The sequence below is a fragment of the Aquarana catesbeiana genome, linkage group LG06 (genome assembly GCF_042186555.1).
Source record: "Aquarana catesbeiana isolate 2022-GZ linkage group LG06, ASM4218655v1, whole genome shotgun sequence".
Classification (NCBI taxonomy): domain Eukaryota; kingdom Metazoa; phylum Chordata; class Amphibia; order Anura; family Ranidae; genus Aquarana; species Aquarana catesbeiana.
The window spans coordinates 287,916,920-287,937,624 of record NC_133329.1 but is presented as its reverse complement, the minus strand read 5'-3'; the positions used below and the strand labels follow the sequence as shown (position 1 = coordinate 287,937,624).

The following is a 20,705-nucleotide window of genomic DNA, read 5'->3' as shown; positions in this document are numbered from 1 at the left end:
CGGAAAGTCTGACAACAATTGTCCGATGGAGCATACACACGGTCGGACTTTCCACCAACAAGCTCACATCCAACATTTCCCGTCGGAAAATCCGATCGTGTGTACGTGCCATAAGGCTGCCAGTTCTTCCCTATGCACAAACCACCTGTGTCCAAACACAGCCCTCTGCATAGCTGTACTGATCAGTGCACCTGTGTGAATGAGGCCTAAAGGCCCGTACACACGATCAGAAAATCGTATGAAAAATACCATTTCCAAAGTGATCGTACAATAATCCAAATGGACCATTTGTCCGTTTACATCCGTTTTCCGTCCCTTCTGTTTTTTTAACGGAAGAAAAATATGGCTTTAGGCCCCTTTCACACGAGGCGGACTCCATTTCCACGGAGCCCGCCTCGGTCCGCCGTCTCAGCGGGAGATCAGTTTGTTGATCTCCACTGAGCCGGCGGATGACAGGTCCCTCTCTGCTCACTGAGCAGGGAGGGGCTTGTTAGGCGCCGCTGCCGCCTATGGAGGGATCGGATGAAAACAGACAGCATGTCCGTTTTCATCAGATCTCACCCGATCCGCCATCGACGGACCTGGACGTAGGGCCATCCGTCTGCTTTTAGCGGATCGGACCGGGTCGGATGTCAGCTAACATGTCTCCGCTGACATCCGACGCTCCATAGACTAACATGGAGCACCCGTTCAGGTCTGCCGTCAAAACTGACAGGCGGACCTGAACGGTCTGATCGCGTGAAAGGGGCCTTAATCTGTTCCAAAAAACGGATGTTGACGGTTGTGGATGTAAACAGATGTAAATGGATGATCATCTGTTTACATCCCCTTTTCCATAGAGATGCACTGATGTCCATTTTTCACCTGTCAACGGATGGATGAAAAATGGATAAATGGAACGCCCGTGTGAAAGGCACCTTAAAGTGATACTAAAGTCTCGTTGGATCAAGATGGACATTGCTGGATCACGTATTATGGGGTCTGTTGCACACAGAAGGCTTTTTATCCTAATGCATAGAATACATTAAGATAAGAAAAAGTCTACCTTTACAACCACTTTAAGCAAAATGGCATGTGCTTAGGTCACTGAGGGAAGGGGGCACCATAGAGTTTTTCCCCTAGTTTCTATGCCCTAAACATAAGTGCACATTAAAACAAAGTCCACTCATCCTTTTTTGCCTCTTTTCCCTGAACTAATCGATTCCTCCACCCCGCCCCCACAGATGTATACTTACCGAGATTTGACTCCCGCAGGCTGCACTGTTTATTCACATCTCATGCCACAACTCCTCTCTCTTCTGGCTGCACAGACTGATTACTATCCCCTAGACTTCTCTGGGACTCATCTACCTTTATTTCCAATTACAGATTGAGAGACTGCTCCCCCTGGTCCTCCTGCATCTCAGCCCTCTACCACAATGCCGGAGGCAAAAGATTGGGCTCTGATGTGAAAAGGGGACTGTGTGAATGGGGGAGCTCTGTGATGAGGGGGGGGGCTGTGTGACTGGGGGGGCTCTGAGATGGACGTACTGTGTGCTTGGGGGGGTCTGTAAAAGGGGACATCTGATGTAATTGGGGGACTATGTGGTGATTTGGAAGCTCTGATGTGATGGGGGGATCTAGTATCAGGGGCCTCTAATGTTACTCTGATGTGAGGGGTGGGGTCTCTTGCGTATAGGGGGAGCCTCTGCCATGAAGGGGTGACTCTGAAGTTATGGTATAACTCTGATGTGATAGGGGACCTCTGATGCGAAAGTGGGGACTCTGATGTGATGGGGGACTTCTGAAATGATGTTTCTATCCAGCTCTGTAGATTGCTTTAAAAAAAGGCTTGGGTCCTTTCCTAAATATACTGTAATATAATATAATAAAGATAATATAACTAGATACAAACATTTATCAGATTACTTCTTGGGGGATCAGGAAGGAATTTTTTCCCCTGCTGGAGCAAATTGGATCATGCTTTGCTGGGGGGGGGGGGGTATCGCTTTATCAACTCTGGGTATAGGATTGTGCCTGTAGGATTGTATACGTTTTTAATTATATTTATTTTTTCCCTTTTATTGGTTGAACTAGATGGACTTGTGTCTTTTTTCAACCAGACTAACTATGTAATGTGAGAACCTTCGATGAAAGGGAGGCTTCTGGCTTTATCGTAAGCTCATGTTTTCTATTGATAAGTTATGTTTATGTTTTTTGCATTTTAGACTAGGGTGCCTTGAGATTTTATATGCTTTTAAAGATTGGCATAAATGAAATAAGATTGAGAATCTAAAGCCAAAATGTTACTTAATTTTTAGTTTTGGATAGAGTAAAGAAGTGTTAGAACTTTTGGGGTTTTTTTTTATTGTATTTTGTCTCATTGTTGGGGAGATTAGAAGGAAACTGCCCCAATGTGGACTTTATAGGCAGGTTGGGGGAGTGTGAACAAGTAATACAAGGTATAAACCATATCTCACAACTTTCTGAGAAGAGTACTGAGGGACACCTATTAGAAAATGTATGTAGGCGAAGGACACACCCCCTGTCACGCCCCCTTAAAGGAGAATTGTATGAAAAAAATTATTGGTTAAACCTACAAGTGCTTTTTTACCACTACAATTCTTTTATACTGGCTTTTGGAGTTTACAAATGCAGCATTTTTGAAATTGGACGAAAGGTTTAGCGCTGGGAAACACTTTTTGAAAGATAAATAGTGAATTTTATATACATCTATATACCAAAATGAGGGACAAAGGAGGATGAAAGAGGGACAGAGGGACTTTGTTCCAAATCAGGGACAGTCCTGCGAAATCAGGGTCAGTTGGGAGCTATGGTATAAAATATAACAAAGTTTATATGTCACATTGATGTGACATATAAACTTTGTTATATTTTATACCTTGTATTACTTTTTCGCACTCCCCCAACCTGCCTATGAAGTCCACACTGGGGCAATTTCCTTCTATTTGCACTTGGGATGTTGGCAGGTGTCTTGGGGTTCTATAGTGGTTCATTAGCTCCTTACCTTTCACATTGTTGGGCAGTTTCACACTCTATTTGTTCTGACAACCATTGTCACCAGGGTAGGAAGTGATGGGAAATCCAAAATGTTATGGCTGTCATGGAACCAAGAAGAGAGGCAAAATCTCCCTGTGAAGATACCTGTTCTGGTGAAAAGTGTCTAAGAGGGAAGTGAGAGGAAATCTCTTCACAGTGGGTGGAACTTTCCCCATTGGAACTGGTGTCCCCATTGGAAGACTTCCCTTCAGTGACAACGGTAACATTTTGAATTTCCTATCACTTCTGCCAATGGTCAGCAGGTGAAATAAGAGGGTAAATCTCCCCACCTGGACACAGACAGCAACAGACACCTGATGGTGGTTCTAATCCTTCCACGCTCCAACCAAAAACTACAAAAATGTTTTGCTTTAGGCCACAGCATTTTTACTACTCAAGGCACTGTGTCCACCCTTTTTTTTACTTTATGGGAACATCACAAAGTGATATTCCATACATTTCTAGGCACTGCAGCTCTGCAGGGTGACACCAAGAGCCGTGGAGCAGTGCGAAAAAATGCAGACATGTTGCTGTTTTCCTCACCACTCTGCCCCGCAGCTTTCAGTTGTATGGAAGTGTGAACGGGGCACATAGAAAACCACTGTTCTCTGTGTTCCCATGCGGAAAGCTGTGAACCGGGCCTTAGGGTCACCATACACATTACAATCTGACCATGCACTCTTTGTACAACCAAATTTAGCTTTACCAAAACTACTGTATCTATTTGGTAATCATTGTGGAACAGCGGTAGATGCAATGTCCAGTGACAGTGCATATTTTTAGCACTGATCACTGTATTAGTGTCACTGGTCCCCAAAAAGTGTCAGTTAGTGACCGAGAATGTCTGCTGTAATATCGCAGTCTGGCTATATGTCGCTAATCGCTGCCATTACTGCTATAAAAAATAAATAATGACTGAATGAGTATCTTGTATAGCACTACCTATGCGAACTGAATCGCCTCAGGGCGCTTTTGCCGACGTTGTCCATCTGCGGTATAACGTGGTCCTTTGCCCCGTGGGGTCCCGACACGCTTATAAACACATACAACATACACATATTTGGCCAATTTTTTCGACAGGATCTAATTAACCTACCAGCATGTCTTTGGAGTGCGGGAGGAAACCGGAGTACCCGGAGGAAACCCACGCAGGCACAGGGAGAACATGCGAACTCCAGGCAGATGGTGTCGTGGTCAGGATTTGAACTAGCGACCCTATTGCTGCTAGGTGAAAGCGCTACCCACTACACCACTGTGCTGCCCAATAAAAATTCCAGTATATATCCCATAGTTTGTAGACGCTATAACGTTTGCGCAAACCAATCAATATATGCGTATTGGGATTTTTTTTACCAAAAATATGTAGCAGAATACATATTGGCCTAAATTAATAAAGAAATTTGATTTTTTCCATTTTTTTATTGGATATGTTTTATAGCAGAAAGTAAAAAATATTGTTTTTTTTTTTTTTTTTTTTTCAAAATTGTCGGTCTTTTTTGTTTATAGGGCAAAAAATAAAAAATGCAGAGGTGATCAAATACCTAAAGAAAGCTCTATTTGTGGGAAAAAAGGACATACATTTTATTTGAGTACGTTTTCGCATGACTGCGCAATTGTCAGTTAAAGTAATGCAGTGCCGTTTTGCAAAAAATTGCCTCAACCTAAACAATTGCAGGTAAAAGAACAGAAAATGTAATATTTGAAATGTTTACTTGCAGTCTTTTTCCTTTCCATAAATTATGTTTTTTTTTCACTCCAATTTGCTTCAGTTCCCTAGCGCAGTCCCCTCCGTCCTTACACATCATAACCCTCTCCTCCTCTGACAGTGTCTAATTACTGGCCCAGCTCCTCCTTATCACCCCACATAACCTTTATGTAGCTGTTTGAGAAGGAGCGAAGGGGAATGCTATAGTGTCACTTGAGTGACAGCTCTAAATCTGCTGGGACTGCTGACATCACATCCAATATGGCGGTGTCCATCAGCAGTGGTTCACACTGGTGCGGCTTTGAAATCGCGCCACTTCTGCACAATTTTAAAGCTGCAGATCAGTGCAACTTGCAATTTCATTGCGGCTTGTAACTTCGCTTAACAAAAGTCTACGCAAAAATCTGAAAAAAGTAGTGCAGGAACCTTTTTCAAAGTCGCTGCAACATGAGTCATGGCAATTTGCGCGGTTCCCCTGCCGACAACGGGGTGCAGTTTGTCATGCGATTTGGAAATGACAAATCGCACCGCTGTAAAGGAAGGGTTAGAGCTTTTGGATGTCTACTCAAGTGAGGCTTTCACAGGTAAATAACATGCATAAAAAACATTTTATGAAAATGTAATTTTCTGGGGAGATTGTTGATAAAATGAAAGGTCTGGTGACAGGGTCGGCTTTGTGGAACATTTCTGTCGGATTTGAGTAGAAATGTTATTTTTCCGAATTGGATTGTGTTCACAGTAAATCCTATGACTCATATGATGGTGAAAAATAATGATCATTTGATTATCTTAAGGGCTCATGCACACAGGATGTTTTTACAGCTGCTGTTAGGGGCATCTGACGTTTTTTTTTTAACTGCTTCTAAACACCCCTCCATGTTAGCCTATGTGTCCATGCACACATAAACTGTCAAAGGAATTTCAAGGCATAAGCGTTTAGGGGCAGTAGAAAAAAAGGACAGCCTGTGCTTCCAGGAGAAGTAAAAATGAGCTGTAAAAACGTCTTATGCCGCTAAAAGCTACTAAACGTTGCTAACGGCGTTAAGCCCGCGTCAAGCGTTTCTTTTTTACACGCACACTGGAGATTGGCTGGACGGTGTCACTGAATTATTTGGATGAATTGCAATTCACATTGAAGGAGATTGCCACAATCGGATTGCACTGTGTATGGGACCTTTTCTGACGATTTTTTTCACAATTTGACGATCATTATATTTATGCACTAAGCGCTTTAGTTGGCACTATTTTTGACTATTAATACACCTCTGATTCTGCATTATTGTTGTTTTGCACATTTAATTATCATTTTTGGCAGTTAATCTTTTTGCCATTATTTATTGTTGCTGTTGTTTGCTACAATTGCACAGATTGTCCTATATTGCACATTCCTTAGCTCTTACAGCTTTATTTGCACCATATTCATATTGTTACACTTTTTTGCGGTTTTTGCACATTATTTTGCTATTTTGCACAGATGGTTGCATTTAGATGGGACACCTTTTATTAATCTTTTATTATTGGTTTATCACATCATTCTGTTGCCCTTGTTATTTCTTTATGATTGTTTAGTAATTGATTTTTATTCTTTATTTTTATTATTTTTGATTTTATTAATTTGTACAGATTATATTTGTACTAGGATTTTCAGGCTTTTATTCATTTTTTAGGATCTCAGTCATTTTTTCAGCAAGCGATTCAGCAAATATTTATTCACTCACATTTTTTTGCACTTATTTGCACCAGGATTTTTAGGATTGTAGACATCTGTTAGAATTGTATCCATTCTTTCAGTAAATGATTCAGCAAGTAGTTATTTGCATTTTTTGCACTTTTTTCATTACTAGTATTCTAGAGTGTTATTTATATTTCTACACAAATTATATTATTGATGACCTTCCTGTGATCCCCTTATCCTTTACTGTCTTGCTGCATCATTTTTTCACCCTTTTACTGCATTTGATTGTAAGCTCTAAGGAGCAGGGCCCTCTGATTCCTACTGTATCAAATTGTATTGTATTTGTACTGTTTACCCTCAAGTTGTAAAGCGCTACGTAAACTGTCGGCGCTATATAAATACTGTATAATAATAATAATTTGTCTGGATCCAGCTGAGAATTGGATTGTGTGTGGGAGCGGTTGGTTAGTCTTTCTGTCTTTGTGGTTACTATCACACAGTGTTTTGGGATGGTCATTCATTTATTGTCATAGCATTGGTTTGCTAATCTCTGGATATACAATCTGATGAGATATTAATTTAGGGACGCATTATTCCTTTGGATTTATCCCTTTGGAAAGATGTATTATCTTATTATGGTTGTTTTGCCATTTTGAGTAAGCGCCATATTACTATTTTTTATTTTTATCCAGTGTGAGAACACCTTTATGTTGGCAGCTACTTTGCTAGGTTTTAGATTATTCATTTTTCCCTGTGGTTTGTGAATTAGTTTCCCCCTTATTTCGAAAATGCAATACAAATGCATTGAAAAGATAGCTGTACTGATGAAACGAAAATCGTACGATCTGGCATCATACGAAAAATAACTTTGTGCACGTCCGATAGAATAATATTGGATGAACTGTCATGATCGGCTCTCGAAAGCTCTGTACTAACAATCCGATTATCATACGATCGCTTTGAAATTGGTATTTTCCGTAGGATTGTCTGATCGTGTGTACGGGGCATAAGCAATGTTGCAATGTTGGGGTATACAATGTCATGTTAGTGACAGGTAACATCATACCTGCAGGGTGACATCTTTCTTCTTGCTGCCCATCGTTTCTGCTCTCCGGGTCAGTACAGATACGTGTGCCCCGGCGGGTCTCCTAGCAGCACAAACGCCGCTTGTTGGTTTCCATAACTACAAGAAGTCGAACATTACAGGCTGGATACTCCTCCTACAGACCTGCGTTCTAACCAATAGCTGAAAACCTGCGGGAGGAGCCTGCGCCGGTGGCTTATCGCTGAATGGCTTTGCCTTTCTTCCACAGGGGTGTGTTCTATCCAATAGCGGAGAACCTGGGGAGAGAAAGTCCCCCCCCCCCAACGGATAATGAACCCCCTGTACTGCGCAGGCGCAGCACGAACCACAACGGAGCAGCCGAAAATTGCCGAAGTTGAACAGCTGTACACGGCGCCTGCGCAATGACGACGACAATGTGCCAGACGCTGCCGCACGCTCCCGATGCTCGTGCAACTCTGCAAGGGGCACCTGCAGCTTATCGCTGAGTGGCTTTGCAGGTTTGGCATTTCTCCTAGAAGTGTGAGTCTTATCCAATGGCTTAGAACTAGGGGAGGAGTGTGTGTCGTCGGCCTATCACTGAGTTGCTTTGCAGTGCTTGTCCTCGTGACTGGTATTTTGCGCTGTGTGAGGGAAGGCGCCTGTGCGAGGGATGAAGGATCAGCGGGAATTGGATATGGACGAAGTGTTCGAAGAGTTGTATGTATCTGCCGGTTATAGTCGGTGTGAGGGGAGCGGGAGGCTGAGGGGACAGGACGGTTTGGTGTCCCCGCAGAGGAATGAGAGGAAGTAGCTTGTGCCCCGGTTCTCTTCCAGTGTAGTGATAGGCAATGTACAGGTTCAGCCTTCAGAATAGCGGACATTATTCTCGGCTGCACTGAGGAGTCTGTTGGTAGCTGTGTGTCCCCAGACTAAAGTTGTGTGAAGTGTTGTCACCCCGTCTGTGTTCTTTTTGTGGAGATTTGTCCCATTTTGTTCTGGGCTCTGTTGTCACTGGGATTAGTAAAATCTTACAGGTGTCCCCAGCAGGGGCAGATTTAGACCTGGTTTCTTTACATTCTCAATGACAGTCACACATGTGTAACCATTTGACCTCTGGTCACTTTTTGCTATACGGCACCGCGTTACTTTAACTGACAATTGCGCGGTCATGCACTGCTGTACCCAAATAACATTTGTCATACTTTCCCCACAAATAGAGCTTTCTTTTGGTGGTATTTGATCACCTCTGCATTTATTTCTTTGCACCAACAAATAAAAAGACAATTTAAACAAAACGAAAAAAAAAATTCTTTCTGCTATAAAACATCCAATGAAAAAAAAGAAAGTAAAAATATTTTTTTTTCCATATATTTAGGCCAATATGTATTCTGCTACATATTTTTGTGAATAAAAATCACAATAATTGTATGTTTATTTACACTGACATTATAGTGCCATCTATGGTATAGATACTGGAATTTTTATACTAGTAATGGCGGTGATCAGCAAATTGTAGCGATATTGCCGGGGACAATCGGACACTAAGAGGTTTATTTACTAAAGCTAGAGAGTAAAAATCGGTCACACTTCTGCAGAGAAACCAATCAAGGTCTAACCTCAGCTTGTGTTTTTTTTTTTTTTTTAAAGTTTTGGATAGAGTGAGGAGGGATTAGAGCATCTGTCAGTTTTTACTACTGTCTGTGCCCCCTTTAGGGAGATTCACCCTATTTGTCCCATTTACTGATCGGCTCGCCCTGTCAGCGCGAACCGAGAAATGCTGTTTACCGGCACTTCCTGGTTCACGCGATGATCACCTGTGATTGGTCACAGCTGATCACGTCATCTGTCAGAGGCTTCTTCTCACGATCGGAGATGTGGCGCGCGCCTGCATTTTATCTTGTTGGACGTCATATGACGCCCAGTCAGGATAACAGAACCGCTTCCCAGCTGTCATTCTGCATATGGTGGACGGGAAGTGGTAACATTTGGGATATTTATTATAGCAAAAAGTAAAAGATATTGTGTGTGTGTGTTTTTTTTTTTTTTTTTTTTTTTTTTTCCAAAATCATCGCTCTTCTTTTGTTTATAGCGCAAAAAATAAAAACCGGTGATCAAACACCACCAAAAGAAAGCTCTATTTATGGGGAAAAAAGGACATCAATTTTGTTTGGGTACAACATCACATGACCGCGCAGTGGTCAGTTAAAGCAAAGCAGTGCTGTATCGCAAAAAATGGCCTGGTCATTGTGCAGTCAAATCTTCTGGGGCTGAAGTGGTTAAGGGAACAGGATCTGTTTGTTAACCCTCCAAAAAAAAACACTTTAAAGTGGGGTTCCACCCAAAAAAAAAAACTACATAAAAAATCCTAAAAAAAAAAAAAAAAAAAAAAATACAAAAAAAATTTGGATATTTTTTTTTTTTACTTACCTCTAAATGCCTGTTGCTAGGGGGTCCCTCGTAGTCTGCCTCTTCCAGTGCCTGGGCTGGTGACATCACTTCCCCCTCGGCACAGGAAGGGCTCAGCTCTGCTCCCTCCCTCCTGTCAATCATCTGGGACCCATTACAGGTCCCAGGTGACTGAGCGGCCAATCACGGCGCGCGGCGCCGCTCGCACATGCGCAGTGGGTGCCAGGCTGTGAAGCCACAGCCTGGCGCCCACAGTTGCAATGCCGGCGCCGCTGAACGGAGGGGTAGACGAGCGGGGCTTCGATCCCCCGCATCGCTGGACCCTGGGACAGGTAAGTGTCCAATTAAAAGTCAGCAGCTGCAGTATTTGTAGCTGCTGACTTTTAATTTTTTTTTTTTTTTTTTTTTTTTGACTGGACCTCGGGTGGAACTCCTCTTTAACCACTTGCTGACCACACACTGTAGCTTTACTGCTACAGCACGGGCAGGCTGTGTAGAATCGTACATATACGTGGTTCTACTTTTCTGGGTAAGGGGTGCACCGGCTGTGCTGTGATTAGTCCGAGCACAAGCTGATCAGCAGTTGCCGGCCAATGGATGACCACTGGCACCCACTAATCGGCGAGGAGGAAGACAGAACAGAGCTCTGTCAATGTAAACAATCGATCCTGTCAGTGGGGATGTGCCGGTTTTGCAAAGCAGGGAGTAAAATCCAGCACATCCCAAGTAAACACACCAAGCACTGTTTGGCACACATTCAACTCTTTGTTTGCCCGTAGCTGTTTAACCCCTTCTCAGCCAGAGTCATTGCATTTTTTTTTTTTTATAGCACTGATCACTATATTAGTGTCACTGGTTCCCACAAAGTGTTAGTAAGGCCTAATGTACATAGAACGCTGAGGCAACCTCTTCTGAACAATTTTCTGACAGTTTGCCCGTTTAGCTGTGTTTGCATGCCACGTTTAGTGGCGTTTTGCCACGTTCACGTCTAGGAGCGTTTTTTATTTAACCTCTTGCTTACCGGGCACTTAAACCCCCCCCCCCCCTCCTGCCCAGACCAATTTCTAAAGTTCAGCGCTGTCACACTTTGACAATTGCGCGGTCATGCTACACTGTACTCAAATAAAATTTTTATCATTTTTTTTTCACCCAAATGGAGCTTTCTTTTGGTGGTATTTAATCACCACTTGGGTTTTTATGGTTTGCTAAACAAAGAAAGACAGACATTTTTTAAAAAGGGGGAAAAAAAAAACATGCTTCATAGTTCTAAAACTTTGCAAACGTGTAATTTTTCTCCTTCATTGATATTCGCTGATAAGGCGACACTGATGGGCACAGATAGGGCGACACTGGGGGCACTGGTAGGTGGAATTGATAGGCAGCACTGGTGACATTTATAGGTGGTGCTGGTGGGCACTGGTAGGTGGTGCTGATGGGCACTGGTAGGTGGCACAGAGCGCTCTGCAGAGGCTCTCCACAATTGAGAATGATGTCTCTCTCACACCTGCCAGTGATCTGCTGTTTTTTTTTTCCCCTCCTCACATTACTGGCTCTGTTTACATCATGTGATCAGCTGTCATTGGCATCGGGATCGACCCCTTACTCCGATCTGTGATCAGCCGAGTCTCATAGACTCGCTTGTGCTGCAGGGGACGCGCAGGCCGTTCGAGCACGGGAGGACGTTTATAGGCTCCCTCCTGGCAAGTAAGGTCTGCACTGTAGCCGTCTTTCGGCTATAGCGTGGGCAGGAGGTGGTTAGGATAACATCATAAGACCCTCCCAAAGCACAAAAAAGTTTTATTCAACTGTTTCAGCCATTCTGTGAGACCAGAGTGAGTAGCAGCAGCTGAGAGAGCAGCAGTGTACTTGTAATCTACCTCAATTTCGGTGCTTTTACTATGGATCCCATAATGAGCATATGTGAGGAAATTAAAAAAGCCAGATATTAATTTTCATGCAACTATGTTTGATCAAGTCTGGGGGTCAAGCTCAATGGTGGGGTCATCTGGTTCAAATCTAACAACATATAGGTCAAATTCCAATTCTACTTTGGCTAACAGCAATGCTAGTGGTGTATTGGATTGGATCATGGGCTCAATAGGGGTACAGTGGCTTGCGAAAGTATTCGGCCCCCTTGAACTTTTCAACCTTTTGCCACATTTCAGGCTTCAAACATAAAGATATAAAATTTTTATTTTTTGTGAAGAATCACCAACAAGTGGGACACAATTGTGAAGTGGAACGAAATCTTTTGGATTTTTGAAACTTTAACTAATAAAAAAATGAAAAGTGGGGCGTGCAAAATTATTCGGCCCCCTTGCGTTAATACTTTGTAGAGCCACCTTTTGCTGCGATTACAGCTGCAAGCCGCTTGGGGTATGTCTCTATCAGTTTTGCACATCGAGAGACTGAAATTCTTGCCCATTCTTCCTTGCAAAACAGCTCGAGCTCAGTGAGGTTGGATGGAGAGCGTTTGTGAACAGCAGTTTTCAGCTCTTTCCACAGATTCTCGATTGGATTCAGGTCTGGACTTTGACTTGGCCATTCTAACACCTGGATACGTTTATTTGTGAACCATTCCTTTGTAGATTTTGCTGTATGTTTGGGATCATTGTCTTGTTGGAAGATAAATCTCCGTCCCAGTTTCAGGTCTTTTGCAGACTCCAACAGGTTTTCATCCAGAATGGTCCTGTATTTGGCTGCATCCATCTTCCCCTCGATTTTAACCATCTTCCCTGTCACTGCTGAAGAAAAGCAGGCCCAAACCATGATGCTGCCACCACCATGTTTGACAGTGGGGATGGTGTGTTGAGTGTGATGAGCTGTGTTGCTTTTACGCCAAACATATCGTTTTGCATTGTGGCCAAAAAGTTCGATTTTGGTTTCATCGGACCAGAGCACCTTCTTCCACATGTTTGGTGTGTCTCCCAGGTGGCTTGAGGCAAACTTTAGACAAGACTTTTTATGGATATCTTTGAGAAATGGCTTTCTTTTTGCCACTCTTCCATAAAGGCCAGATTTGTGCAGTGTACGACTGATTGTTGTCCTATGGACAGACTCTCCTACCTCAGCTGTAGTTCTCTGCAGTTCATCCAGAGTGATCATGGGCCTCTTGGCTGCATCTCTGATCAGTCTTCTCCTTGTCTGAGCTGAAAGTTTAGGGGGACAGCCAGGTCTTGGTAGATTTGCAGTGGTCTGATACTCCTTCCATTTCAAAATGATCGCTTGCACAGTGCTCCTTGGGATGTTTAAAGCTTGGGAAATCTTTTTGTATCCAAATCCGGCTTTAAAGCGGAGTTCCACACAAAAATGGAACTTCCGCTTTTCGGAATCCCCCCCCCTCCAGTGTCACATTTGGCACCTTTTCAGGGGGGAGGGGGGTGCAGATACCTGTCTAAGACAGGTATTTGCACCCACTTCCGGCATAGACTCCCACACTCCTGTCCCCACCGCGCTGTCTCCTGGGAACACACAGCTCCCAGGAGAGAGCGGGGACCACTCGGGACGCGCAGCACGACTCGCGCATGCGCAGTAGGGAACCGGGAAGTGAAGCTGCAACGCTTCACTGCCTGATTCCCTCACCTAGGATGGCGGCGGCAGCTGCCGAGAACCGAGGGGTTCTCGGCGTCCCCTGCCAACATCGCTGGACCCTGGGACAGGTAAGTGGCCATGTATTAACCCTTTCATGACTAAGCCTATTTTTGAAATTTGGTGTTTACAAGTTAAAATCCGTATTTTTTGCTAGAAAATTACTTAGAACCCCCAAACATTATATATATATATTTTTTTAGCAGAGAATCTAGAGAATAAAATGGCGATTGTTGCAATATTTTTTATCACACGGTATTTGTGCAGCGGTGTTTTAAACGCAAATTTTTGGAAAAGTGACACTTTCATGAATCTAAAAAATCCAAACAGTAAAGTTACCCCAATTTTTTTGTATAATGTGAAAGATGATGTTACGCCGAGTAAATAGATACCAAACATGTCACCCTTTATAATTGCACGCACTCGTGGAATGGCGACAAACTACGGTACCTTTGAATTTCCATAGGCGACGCTTTAAAAATTTTTTTACGGTTACCAGGTTTGAGCTACAGAGGAGGTCCAGGGCTAGAATTATTGCTCTCGCTCTGACGATCGCGGCGATACCTCACATGTGTGGTTTGAACACCGTTAACATATGCGGGCGCGACTTCCGTATGCGTTTTCTTCGCTGCGCGAGCTCGCGGGGACAGGGGCACTTTAAAAAATTTTTTTTTTTTTTTTTTTTTTTTACTTTTATTGCTGTCACAAGCAATGTAAACATCCCTTGTGACAGTAATATGTGAGGACAGGTACTCTTTATGGAGGGATGGGGGGTCTAAAAGACCCCCCATCCCTCCTTTACACTTCAAAGTATTCAGATCACCGAAAACGGCGATTCTGAATACTGTGTACTTTTTTAAATTCGGCGCCATTGGCAGCCGAGTAAACGGGAAGTGACGTCATGACGTGGCTTCCGCGTTTACAACAAGAAGGCTGGAACGAAGCCGCTCACAGCTTCGTTCCAGCCCGCCCCAAGCCGCCGAAGGCAGCCGAACGGACACCGGGCCTCCCGATCGCACGGGAGGCCCGGTAACAGCGGCGGGAGGGGGGGGATGTCCCCTCCCACTCCTCCGGTATAACAGCCGAGCGGCTTTTAGCCGCATCGGTTGTTATACACGGGTAGCCAATCGCCCGCTGTAAAGCTGCGGGCATCATCCCGGTATAACCCCGGAAAGCCGAGTATGCATATATGCGTACGGTCGGCGGGAAGGGGTTAAAAGTCAGCAGCTGCAGTATTTGTAGCTGCTGGCTTTTTTTTTTTTTTTTTTTTTTTTTTTTTTTTTTTTTTGGCGGTGTGGGTGAACCCCTGCTTTAAACTTCTCCACAACAGTATTACGAACCTGCCTGGTGTGTTCCTTGGTCTTCATGATGCTCTCTGCGCTTTCAACAGAACCCTGAGACCCCATTCACACAGGGGCAACACGACTTGCAGGCGACCTGCAAACGACTGCCCGGGCGACTTGCAAAACGACTTCTGTATAGAAGTCTATGCAAGTCGCCCCCGAAGTCGTACAGGAACCTTTTTCTAAGTCGGAGCGACTTGCGTCGCTCCCCTTAGAACGGTTCCATAGCACAGAACGGGAGGCGACTTGTCAGGCGACTAGGTCGCCTGACAAGTCGTCCCTGTGTGAATGGGCTCTCAGACTATCACAGAGCAGGTGCATTTATACAGAGACTTGATTACACACAGGTGGATTCTATTTATCACCATCAGTCATTTAGGACAACATTGGATCATTCAGCGATCCTCGCTGAACTTCTGGAGTAAGTTTGCTGCACTGAAAGTAAAGGGGCCGAATAATTTTGCACGCACCACTTTTCAGTTTTTTAATTGCTAAAAAGTTTAAAATATCCAATAGATTTCGTTCCACTTCACAATTGTGCCCCACTTGTTGGTGATTCTTCACAAAAAATTAAAATTTTATATCTTTATGTTTGATTACATTAAGCCTTAGTGTGAGACTGCCCGCATTACTATCAGTCCTGCTATAGGTCACTGATCGCCGCCATTACTAGTAATAAAAAATATTCATATTTATATAAAAAAAAAATTCCAGTATATACCATAGTTTGTAGATGCTATATTGTTCACATAAACCAGTCAATATACGCTTAGTAGGATTTTTTTAAACCGAAAACATGCAGCAGAATACATTTTGGCCTAAATTTATGAAGAAATGTGATTTTCATTTTTTTTTTTTTTTTTTAATTATTATACATGTATCTTTCTAGTGTGTGTATGTATGTATATGTATGTGTGTGTATATATATATATATATATATATATATATATATATATATATATATATATATATATATATATATATATATAATTAAAATGTGTGTGTGTGTGTAATAAATATATAGTTGTGCTCAAAGGTTTACATACCCTGGCAGAATGTATGTTCTTGGCCATTTTTTAGAGCATATGAATGATAACCCAAAATTTTTCTGTCGCTTATGGTTAGTGTCTGGCTGGAGCCATTTATTATCAATCAGCTGTGTTTACTCTTTTTAAATCAAAACGACAACAGAAACTACCCAAATGACCCTGATCAAAAGTTTACATACTCCAGTTTTTAATACCGTGTAGCATCAATGACAGCGGTAGATTCCACCCTCTCAAATCAAAACGCACTCCTCTAGGGCTGTTAGTGCTGCGCGGGCAGTGCATCACTAAGCCTCCATGGCTCAAATCTGCAAGGCCGCAACTTGGTCTTCAATACATACATTTACCAGATTCTATCAGGTGAATGTAAAAAGGCATGAGGATATCGACTTTGGGTGTAGTGTGCTGCAAGCAGCAGTATAACTCCTCTAGTCTCATGTTGCTCTAATTCTGTTGTGTCCCCCCCCCCTCAGTTGGTGTTGCTATGGGACATCCCACATATTGATTACTACGACTCTGTGTCCTGTGATGTACGATTAAAGAAAATGGATTTTACAGGTAAGCTGTTATAACAATCCTTTTTCTTTTGAAGTACATCACGGGACACAGAGGTCCCGCCCCTCTTTCTAGTATACACGTGTATTGCTTTGCTACAAAACTGAGGTACGCCCGGTATGGCAGGGGTTATATAGGGAGGCAACTTCCTGTTTAAGGTGTGCCAGTGTCCAGTACCTGAAGGTGGCCTATAACCCACATAGTGATTACTATGAAGTAGGTGATGTACTTCAAAAGAAAAGGATTTTACAGGTAAGCTGTTATAAAAGTCCTTTTTTTAAGAACTATGGGCGGAAGTGACGTTTTGACGTTGCTTCTGCCCTGCAAAGGTATGGAGACAGGTGGGGGCCCATCTTCTCCTCACTCGAATCTGCCGCAAAGACCACTTTTATCGGAAACCGGACCGCTCACTGAAGAAGAGGATATCGGGGTTATGGTAGCTAGCTGCTGCCATAACAAAGATATCCCCTTCAAAGTGCCGACGTATATCGGCGTGAGCTGTTCCCGAAGTGGTTAAATCATAATGGCAACAGAAACTACCCAAATGACCCTGATCAAAAAGTTTACATACCCTGGTGATTTTGGCTGATAACAAAAACACAAGTTGACACAAAGGGGTTTGAATGGCTATTAAAGATAACCATCCTCATCTGTGATCTGTTTGCTTGTAGTGTGTGTGTGTGTATAAGGGCAATGCGTTTCTGGACTCCTGACAGACCCTTGCATCTTCCACCCAGTGCTGCACGGACGTTTCTAGATTCTGAGTCATGGGGAAAGCAAAAGAATTGTCAAAGGATCTGCCAGAAAAGGTAGTTGAACGGTATAAAACAGGAAAAAGGGATATAAAAAGATATCCAAGGAATTGAGAATGCCAATTTAGCAGTGTTCAAACTCTAATCAAGAAGTGGAAAATGAGGGGTTCTGTTGAAACAAAACCACAGTCAGGTAGACCAACTAAAATTTCAGCTACAACTGCCAGGAAAATAGTTTGGGATGCCATGAAAAACCCACAAACAACTTCAGGTGAAATACAGGACTCTCTGAAAACGTGGTGTGGCTATTTCAAGATGCACAATAAGGAGGCACTTAAAGAAAGATGGGCTGCATGGTCGAGTTGACAGAAGAAAGCCATTACTACGCAAATGCCACAAAGTATCCCACTTATAATTAGGGATGCACCGAAATTTCGGCCGCTGAAACATATCGGCCGAAAGTGGCCTTTTCGGCAGTTTGCCGATAGAGAAAAACGGCCAAAAATGGGGAGGGGCTCCTCCCCTGATGCCACCTATCACGGGGGCTTCCTATAGCGTAGGAGGAGAGCCGCCGCCTGGTTGATTAGAGCACCGGGAACATCACAGCTTTCATTTCAATAGCTGTGTTCCCTGCTGCATGCCGTCACATACAGCCCCTTCCCCCTTGTCCGGGAAACTTTGATAGACAGATCACCCGTCCCAGGATTGGACGGGTGATCTGTCTATCGAAGTGCCCGGACAAATCGGAGGGGCTGTATGTGACGGCGCGCAGCGGGGAACACACAGCTATTGAAATGAAAGCTGTTATGTTCCCGGCGCTCTAATCAACCAGGCGGCGGCTCTCCTCTCTCTTCCCTTCACAGGCTGGCTGCAATATTGGGGACACTGGCTGGCTGCATCTGACGGGCACTGGTGAGGCTGCATTGATATGCATGTCCCCAGTCTCTGACCATCTCCTGTACCATGTCCCCAGTCTCCTGTATAAAAATATTTTTTTTAAAATAAGTTTCGCCTTGACCACTTTAATCGGTTCCTATGGCGCTGATCTTTGCCTGGGGCAAGAATACCCTTTTTTGGGTGTATCTATGAACAGACCCATGTATTTTAATCTCCTTAATGGTTTTAAGGAAGATTTCTCTAGGTTGAGAATCCATCCTAGGTATTCCAGGTAGTTGAATGTGGTGACCATACTTTGGTCTAAGTGGGCTACCGACTGGTCTATCAAGAGCCGATCTGCTAGGTAAACTATAATCGTTATACCTTGGGCCCTTAGTCTGGCTAAAGGAGGAGCCAAAACCTTTGTAAACACTCAAGGTGCAGTAGCTAGGCCGAAAGCAGAGCTACAAACTGAAAATTAAGATTTTTACCTTTTTAAAAAGTATATATTTTTAGTGAGCAGGGAAATATGCCCATGGATGTATGCACCCTTGACGTCGATCGACGTAAAAAGTTCTCCTCCTTGTGAAATGGAGACAACTGATTGGATTGACTTCATGCGAAAAAGAGCAGATATTCAGGAACTGGTTTAGATTCCTGAGATCCAGAATGGGTTTGACATCTCCATTTGATTTTGCCATGAAAAAAAGGTTTGAATAAAACCTCAACTCCAGCTCTTTCATGGGGACCAGCATGACCACTCTTTGCTAAAGTATGGTCCAATGCTAGAAGAGATACTTCTTTTTCTCTGGATCTTAGGAACGTTTGATCTGAGAAAACGAGGAGACGGGAACTCTTGAAACCCCAGATTGTACTCTAGAGCTATTGAAGAAGAAGCTACCCATTTGTCTTGACATTCTTTCTGCCAGACCCTTGAGAACTGCAGAATTCTTCAATCCCCCCCCGAGCGAGCGGGGGTGCCCCCTCATTAGGGGGCTTTAGTATCTTGTTTGTAGGTTTCTTTTGTCCCTGAGGATTACCTCTTGAACTTGACGTCGGAAGCTGTCGTGACTGCCTGGAGGCTTTCTTGTACAAAGGGTTTTATTGAAAAAATATATCAACAGAATAGTACAAAACAGGAATGGATAAATCTTGAATTAACAGGTATAGGGCTGCCAGTATCCAGCAGGTGAAACTAATGGTCAAGAGCTTAAGCCTGGTCTCGAGCAGTCCAAAGTCGAGGCTGGGCGACATACAAAAGAGTGTCCTCATCTCGCTTGTGCTGATTGAGTGGCATAATGTAGGTACAGAATAGTATATTTGTGGACAATCATGGATAACTAAGAGGCGTATAGCGAGGTATTGTTATAATATGTAACATTACATGGAAAAAAAAAAAAAAAAGGAACCAGAAATCAAATCAAATCAAACTAAATTGAAAAACTTCAAAGAGGGTAACATACCTCAATATGCAGTAAATTTTATATCACATAAAGTATCCAATTTCTACAGGTCTAAGCCCGAGGGCCTGAACGAGAAGAAGGAAAACAAAAGGGGGAGAAAGAAATTAGAAAGAGAGTGTGGTGAAAGAAGGGTAGTGAAGAGAATAGTATAGGTTTGTGAAGCAGGGAAGGAGAAAGAAAAAGAGCAAATTGAGGGTGGAAAAAAGGGGGGTAGGAAAGGAGGGGGGACCCCGGGGCGGGGAACGGAGGCTCATTAAAGGGAAAGAAGCACTAGATCAAATCGTGATGGATGGTTATAAGTCACCCAGGGTTGCCATATCCTGAGGAACTTGTCGTGTGTGTCCAACAATATGGCCGTAAGTTTCTCGTTTACCATGATGTCATTCACGCAGTTTTTAACTGCTTCAAAGCTAAGGTTCGGGGTTTTCCAGGCCCTTGCTATGGTCAATTCAGTTGTAGTAAAAATATGTGCTGCTAGCTGGCGTTCAGGACGAAGAAGCTCTGTAATCGGTTTCCATAAAAGGGCCTCAAAAGGATCCCGCTTTATAGTGGTATTAAGGAGATTGCGGAGTAGTGCATATACTCTGACCCATAATCTGCAAACCCCGGGACAGGTCCACCAGATATGCGCCATCGTGCCCTCCTGGGAGCATCCACGAAAACAGAGGGGGGAATAGGATGGGATGAAGCTTGCTAATCTAGCCGGTGTATAATACCATCTATAGAAAACTTTGTAAACATTTTCCAAAAAGAAGACATTCTTAGAGCACTTGGATAGTGTAATAGTCATGTTTTGCCAGTCCTCCAGGTCTAATTGTTTCCCGAGCTCGGCCTCCCATTGGAGGTGATAGGGTCTCAGTGGTGGTGCCTTGGAATTAATTATAGCAGCATATATGAGAGATATCAGGCCCGAGGATTGGGGGCGCGATCTGCAAAGGCTTTCAAACGGGGTCATGGTAAAGGGGGCAGATTGAGATTTAGTCAGCTGTTGAAGAAAGTGTCTGATTTGCAGGTAACTGTAGTACTCCCTAAGGGGGATGTCGTACGAAGAACGTAGAGCTGCGAAAGGGATGATCTTGGTTGGGGTGAATAAAGAATGGATGTCTATAAAGCCATTATCGGACCGCCATGTAAATTGCAATGGGTTATCACAACCTGGTTGAAATAGAGGGCAGTGGAGGAGATGAAGTAGTGGGAGATGAGGAGAGATTA

General features: G+C 43.4%; 2 protein-coding genes across 5 annotated transcripts in view; one reads left to right on the top strand and one right to left on the bottom strand.

Annotated features, from left to right (window-relative positions):
• Nucleotides 1-7,642, bottom strand: part of NME9 (NME/NM23 family member 9) — an 81,402-nt gene extending 73,760 nt beyond the window's left edge. The window contains exon 1 of the mRNA XM_073633426.1: nucleotides 7,486-7,642. Coding sequence (XP_073489527.1) covers nucleotides 7,486-7,518 — 33 coding nt within the window. The 5' untranslated portion in view covers nucleotides 7,519-7,642. The remainder of the gene's footprint in view (nucleotides 1-7,485) is intronic.
• Nucleotides 7,643-7,758: 116 nt separating this feature from the next.
• Nucleotides 7,759-20,705, top strand: part of LOC141146814 (uncharacterized) — a 54,685-nt gene continuing 41,738 nt past the window's right edge. Inside the window, exon 1 of one of the 4 annotated variants that reach the window (XM_073633427.1) lies at nucleotides 7,759-7,982. In XM_073633427.1, the coding sequence (XP_073489528.1) occupies nucleotides 7,927-7,982 (56 nt within the window). In that variant the 5' untranslated portion in view covers nucleotides 7,759-7,926. Of the gene's footprint in view, nucleotides 7,983-8,032; nucleotides 8,182-20,705 lie in introns of those variants that run through there. The other 3 variants (XM_073633429.1, XM_073633428.1, XM_073633430.1) reach the window with 3 other exon arrangements.